General features: G+C 42.8%; 1 protein-coding gene across 1 annotated transcript; it reads right to left on the reverse strand.

Moving 5' to 3' along the window:
- Positions 1 to 1281: 1281 nt before the first annotated feature.
- LOC116378535 (protocadherin Fat 3-like) lies at positions 1282 to 5713 on the reverse strand. The gene is made up of 3 exons (XM_031840425.1): positions 4116 to 5713; positions 3314 to 3511; positions 1282 to 2357 (listed from the first exon to the last, which is right to left on the reverse strand). The coding sequence occupies exons 1-3, from the start codon at positions 4206 to 4208 to the stop codon at positions 1548 to 1550; spliced, it is 1101 nt and encodes a 366-aa protein (XP_031696285.1). The 5' UTR covers positions 4209 to 5713; the 3' UTR covers positions 1282 to 1547.
- Positions 5714 to 6931: the final 1218 nt, after the last annotated feature.

Genomic DNA, 6931 nt, shown 5'->3' on the forward strand with positions numbered 1-6931 from the left:
ACATACATATATACATATATATATACACATACATATATACATATATACATACACATGCATATATACATATATACATACATATACATACATACATATACATACATACACACACATATACGTGGTGGGCCGTCAGGGCCTGCAAGGCCTTCTATGCTGGCCTAAACAGAATCACAAAGTTATAGCTATTTTATGATAATAATTTTTCTTAAATACACACTACATGTATTATAATTTATAAAAATATTTTTCCCATTATCTTATTTTCTCATTGCACAGCTACTGTCTTCCTCAGTTGCTCTGCTTCCAGTGCAGCTTGTTTTAAGTAGAGCTTTTATCCAATGAGATCTCACCTCTGTGTCTCTCGGTAAGAAGAGAGGCCAGAGGCCTGCAGACTCACAAGTGCATCCATGTGCAGTTTAAGTGAATGGGAACGATATTGTTGATTGTCATAGTGTTCAACCAATCAGATCTTTAGTTTGACATGTTGGGCGTATTCTTTGACATGGCCTGCTAGCTGGCCTAAGTACGTCAGCATTACGTGCAGCTCAGTTTTCAGGTGCAGCTCTGCAGTGAGGTACAGCGTGTGCTGCGATTGGTCAATGGGCGAGCACGTAACTATCGTGAAACAAAATTTAACAGCAGAGGCTTAGTCGGTGTAGTAAGAGTTCAAATTGAAAGCTATGGAAGAAATTATAACATTTTTTGCATGTTGCTTGGTGTAGATTCTTTATTCTTTTACCTAGCTTTGTTTTTTTAACACTCAATGGCTGAAGGAGGAGAAACGGATTGAGTTGGGATTTAACTGTGGGATTAAACTCTTTGTCAACAGAGAAAGGAGGATGGAGTTTGTCTTTAAGTGAACAGCATTTGGTAAGTCAACTGCGTTTGTTTTTTTACATCTAATATCTGAATGGCCCTTGAGTGTGTAGCAGAATGCGTGTTGCTGCTGCTGTTTTCCCGTTAAGCTAGTTAGCGTAGACTCCCAGAACACTTGCGGAGCTCCAGCTGTTTTTTGTTGTGGTTTTTTTGTTCCGGTTCAAAGGTCACACAGCCCGTTGTCTCCTACATGAGCGCAGAAAACATTCTATTTCCTACAATTTAAGCTTCTGCATTTTCCAAATGCACTAGTATTATTCAAACGTATTGTTCGGTTCGTAACCCTCGTATCGAACGGTTTAATATGAATACGTGTATTGTTACACCCCTAGAAACGAATAATAACCGTAGCTGTGGCACCATCATGAGGTTATAAGGTGGTATTTCAGCTGCAGGACAGCATTGAAGGCCTAGGTATAAAATGCACGGCCCGCCACTGAAACAACCCTCTTAACCCAGTGAGCCACGGTCGGCCCCAAAGATTATAGAGGACAATCTTATGTATCAAGCACGACCTTTTAGTATTAAAGAGTATAGTAATACTTTCTGTAATCTACTGATTTTTAGGCCTGTTAATATGGACGGAAATCATTTCGTTTTCGTCTGAAAACCCCGGGTTTAAACGGAAACATATTAATGTGGATGTGGAACACACTAAATAAAAAATACTATCACTCACCGTTGCACGTGCAGCGCGAGGTCCGGTGGAAGCGTGGTGAAACAAAGCTGACCCGTGGTGTACTGTAGGTAGCCAGGCTGTGCGAGTCCAGGATGATGCTCTGTTCACACTGCGCCCCGCGACACTCCAGTCCAGAGCAGTTCTTATCTAGGATAGCCGACACTCTGAGGACCTCCTCTAGCTGCCGGCGTGATGCGCTCAGTTTCTGGGTGAGGTAAGCCGCCTTGTAGTACCCGCCCGCTGCTGTTTCCACAGCAATGAGCATGTCCAGTTGTTGCGTTCCGCCGACTGGCTGCAGACTGAGCAGGTGCAGCGTGTCCCGCTGCTGTGATGCAGCGGCCTGCCGCAGAACCTTCGACACGCTCTTCAGGTGCAGCCCCACAAAGTCTTGTGGTGCCACGCTCTCAAAGCGCACAGTAACCGCCTCACGCAGCATCTCCGGTGTCGCCTGCTCCACGTGCACGCTCACAGGCACGGGTACGGCGAAGCGTCCATCACTAACGCTGGCGTTGAGGGAGTACCTGCCTGCGTCCAACCCGCCCAGGGCGATGATTTTACCATCACGAGGACTGATCTTAAAGAGACTACGCTGGGCTGGGGGGGCGTGGCCAAACGTCAGCACGTCATAGGGGTCAGCGTCGGTGGCATGCAGCTGGCCAATCACACCACCTGGAAACTCGTCCTCCATAGTGACGATATGAACCTCCAGTGGAAAGGTCACGGGCCGGTGAAGGCTCTCCTCAATCACCCTGACTGTTAGCATGGAGGAGGAGGACAGACGAGGCTTCCCCGAGTCTGTGACCTGGGAGGAGGAGGAGGAACAGGGAGAGAAAAGCTGATTATTAGAAAAGATGGAGAAGATGCATTAAAAAGAAAATGGGGATAAGGAAATAAAAGATGACAGGATAAATGACTTACTTCAATGGTCAGGAAGTTCATTAAGACTGCATTCACACTAAACGCCAGTAAAAACACTGGGAAACACAAAGAGGGGATTCTATACAAAACAGACAGATTGTGGAAGATATCCACTTGATCTGTACTCAGACTGCTGAAACCTCACATTAGCATTTTTATACGGTACAAAGCGGGTGGATTATGTCGTCCCTAAGGAGATATTGTTTCACTGTCAATTCCACTCAAATCTGAAAGAGTATTGCCACAAAAAAGAATACAAAAGTTTTCCATTATTCCAAAGTTTGACATTATGTAAATGTTACACACTGAATGATGACGATGTGCATTCAGTTTTCCAGATGATTGTATTATACTGTGAATACAACAAGACAGTCTCAGATGAATATCTGCTTCTGCGATCTCGACTGTCCTATCTGGTCTAGCTCACTTATTTTAGACAAGAATTACAGTGCCAGTCAAACAAAACCCGCTACTGCCACCTATTGGCAAAAATGAGTATCGCCCTGCAGCTACTTTAGGTGAAAGTAGGTGAGTTTAAAAGTCACACAAAGCGTTTTAAAGGATAATAACCAGAAGATAATAGTGAGGGGGGGGCAAGGTGATGACACAAATAATACAATAACAATTGTGCAAATAATTGTACCCATTAAAATGTCCAGGGTGCCACATAAAGAATCGGGAGAGCTTCCATTTGTCCACAATGAACAAGCCATGATAGTTCTTGCTAATTGGTCATTGTGAACAGCTATTTAAACTTCTAATTATTTATTTTACAGCATTCACGGATTCACTATTCTTGAAACTGAAGTGAAGCTAGAGAAGAGACGCAGTTTGCTCTACCTGGATCATAATAGCATATTCAGTTGCCAGGTCCCTCCTGAACACTTGATTGGCCACCAGCGTTCCATCTTTCTCCAGCACAAACTCTCCGCCTTTATTTCCTGACACGATGCGGAAGTCAAAGGGCTCGCCATTGTGTGAGGAGTCCTGATCGTTGACAGACAACTGCAGGATGCTGGTGCCGATGGGCTTGTTTTCCTGGGGGAGGGACACGCCATTAGAAAGACCTAACTGTTGGGGATACATTATGCATGGTCACAATATGATGTATCAAACTAAATGGTCATTTCATTTTTAGAACCTTGTTGAATTCTTAGCTCCTGGGCATATCATTGAGTCATTGGTATTGCCACCTGTCAGTCCCTCCAAGAAATCATGTTGGCAAGACAAATGGTCATGCAAATTAGTTGACTTCAATCAATTGTGCTCTGTTCTTGTAGTTTCCACTTGCACTTTGTGTTCCTTTCCCTCCACTACAGCTCAGCACACAAACCCTGTCCAGGGAATTTTGTCACTTTGGATGATGTCACCTTGATTTGTCTAACTCAGACTCAGACGATTGAAGCATCACATTGGTTCCAAATCAACATTGGCATACATTATTTTCACAGAATGAGGGCTGTGGAATTTGAGTCCGATATTTGTGTGATTATGATGGCCTGCTGAGCTTATGTTCAGGGCCATGATTTGTGTGCTGCCACTGCAGTTGGGATTGTTTTTACCAAACAAAAAGAGCCACCGATGACTAGTGTCCATCTTGTCTTTATGTTTCAGTAAATTTCATGTTAATCATGAGGTCTACCTGTATGACAGTAGTGAGGTTGGCCGGGGAGAACGTGGGCGGGTTGTCATTGATGTCAGAGATGTCTATGTTGACCATCACAGTGGAGGACATGGGTGGGATTCCACTGTCCAGAGCTCTGATGGCCAACGAGTAGCTGGGAACCTAGAAGGACAGACACAATGGAAGATATATAGAAGAGTAACACAAAATATAAAGGATGTCCCCCATGGGCTTCTGAAGGCAAATTTGAAAGCCTGGATTTCAGTTATCATGGCAGTTAGTTGAGCCAGAAAATACAGAGTTCTGAACTGGGGTTGGACGCACCGATATCAACCACACAGTATATCCTCGTGTGTGTGGAAAATGAGGCTGTAGAGGATCACATAAAAAATGCTGAACAACAACAGGATGATGATTTTACTATTCTTATAGACTTCCCTTGTGGTGAAAATGCACACTTTGTCCTGAGGGTGGCAGTAAAGGACAGGAAAATCTAACGCTATTAATGTGCTCATGACATTGCCATACAGTCTTCCTTTTAGATTCATCTTGTGAATAAATGGGCTGATGTCTTTCTGTAACTCAACCACGGGCCTGCTGTAGCCAGAAGCCCAGGCTCCCTTTCACGTTCTGTCCGCACTGGAATTTACAAATGGTCAAAGTTCCTTTTACGAGACGATTCCAGTTCATTAGAGCTCAGCCTTATTGTTATCTTTATCATTTGAAATACACTCTAGGCTATAAGCCAATAGCTCTGAGATCTGGTGACACTGTCTATTTATCCATATAAGCTGAACCAGTTCTTCTGGAGGTCAAACTGAAAGTGACACACCTGCAATGTAACTAATAATCCCTCATTGCACAGGGAATCGGTGTGTACATATCCTAGGTGGAAGTGTGTACACTGTGATGATGTTTACCGTTGGTGGTTTGTCTAACCTGGAGATTGTTTCTAACCAGTCTGATCTTCTGACTGCAGAAAGACTTGTTTTATGATGTTGCTATTTTACCAAATCTTAGCAAATATAACTTGGAGAGTACGGTGTTGCATTGGATAGAAATGATGGAAAAAAACAAGGACATATATGAGCTATATCATTATATATTAAAAGACGACACATGTCAATGTTGTGTTCACAGTTTGTTCCCAAAACGACGACTGTTGTTGCATTTATATACAGCAGACAGATTGCCAATGTTCCAGTGATCATATTTAATCTCCGACGCTTAATCAAGTCGTCTGTCTACCATCACTTGGATACGTATCAAGAAAACAGCACTGAGATGAAGATAAAAGGCTTCTTGATAGGTTTGTGCTCCTCCCAAACTGATCTGAGATGACTCTGGATCTGATTGACAATGTTTAAGTTCACACACTCTCAGTCTGCTCTAAACCCGCTGCAGGATATTTCTCCATATTGCTTTATAATAAAAAGCTAATGAAGCATGCTGAGGAGAAATGCCAAGGCAGCAAGAAAACTATTCTGCTGCCTGAGACATATGAAGAAATAAATGTCAGTAGTAAACAACTCTGACCTGCTTAGCAGAGAGAGGGGGAGAAAATAGAAGAAGGAAAAAACACACCCATGCACATAGTAGTATTAACACACAGACATCAGCTCTGCACACAGTGACACACAGAGAGAGAGAGAGCTGCTGCTCTCTGTGTGATAACCCCACACACACACTTCATCAGCCAAATGCTTTGATCCTACACATGCCCCTGCTCTCTCTGAGCACGTTCAGACAGCTCATCCACTGCACTCGTGAATACTTTATGATGGGCATATGAACACTTCTGAAGTTTTCAAGCACTGCGGAGGAGAAGGAGACGAGGAAGAAAAGAGCTCAGAGGAGGAGGGGAGGCAGGCAGGGCTGCTCATGCCTTCCATCTTTATTCCTGCTGCATATTAAAGAGCTCATACTCAGAGCTGCTTTGTGCATGTGCTTCCTGTTCAAGTGTGATTAGTTGCCATCTGGTCAGGGATCAATTTTACAGCGTGAGCTCATCAGCTGCCAGCAGGCTCCTTCTTTACATCAAAGATGGGCGAGAGCTCACACCTAAGCAGCTCCTCATATACACTGGCTGTTCATGGTCAGCTGATATAAACAGTCATCACATCATATCATCTGTTGCATAAAACACAAAGTAAGAAGCTAGATTCTCAGTATTCTCAGTATGTAGGTTATAACAGCTGAAATCCTGCATGAATAACGTGACCATTCGTCCTGGACTGCTGCCATTATTTCTAGATAACCTTAGTGTTGGCTGCTTATGGTTCCAGTTTAAGGTTGATATAATATCAAATTAAAAATATACATGTTCACTGAGCTACAAGATTGACAAATCTTGTATCATTTATTTGAATCTCTTGTCCCTTTTTTTGCATTAGCAAGGGGTACTGTGCAAAACATTCATGTAGAAGCTCTCCGTTGCTTCCACCTGTTCAAATTGCAGCTGTTGCCGGTTGCAGATTATATCATCTGTTACTAATAAACGTTAAGGCTGAAAGAAAACGAAGCTCTGCTTTAGCTTGTTGCAGACACATGTACATTAGATGTTTTAAAATGAATAATCAACATAAATATCATGATATGCAATCAAGTGTTTTTACAGTTACACTTTTTTCAACTGCCAACACACTGAAATGACACATAAAGCACAATTATTGAGACTGACCCAATAAATAAAACCTCAGTCTCCAAAACTCTGAACTCATTTCCTGCTTTGTACCAAAAAGCAATTAAACATGTCACTTTCTCAACACAGTTCTCTACATCAGACGCAGGCATTTAGTGACTTGTTCGTCTTTCAAAGCAGTGCCATTCAAAAT

This window comes from Anarrhichthys ocellatus, unplaced genomic scaffold (assembly GCF_004355925.1).
Source record: "Anarrhichthys ocellatus isolate YVR2014 unplaced genomic scaffold, GSC_Weel_1.0 scaffold2758, whole genome shotgun sequence".
NCBI classification, from domain to species: Eukaryota; Metazoa; Chordata; class Actinopteri; order Perciformes; family Anarhichadidae; genus Anarrhichthys; species Anarrhichthys ocellatus.

Bases quoted from the DNA above. Each gene is read 5' to 3' on its own strand.
- LOC116378535 (XM_031840425.1), bottom strand. From the start codon at position 4,208: ATGTCCTCCACTGTGATGGTCAACATAGACATCTCTGACATCAATGAC. The intron at 3,512-4,115 runs GTAGACCTCATG...TCCCTCCCCCAG, and splicing joins ACCTCACTACTGTCATACAG to GAAAACAAGCCCATCGGCAC. The intron at 2,358-3,313 runs GTAGAGCAAACT...TCCTCCTCCCAG, and splicing joins AATATGCTATTATGATCCAG to GTCACAGACTCGGGGAAGCC.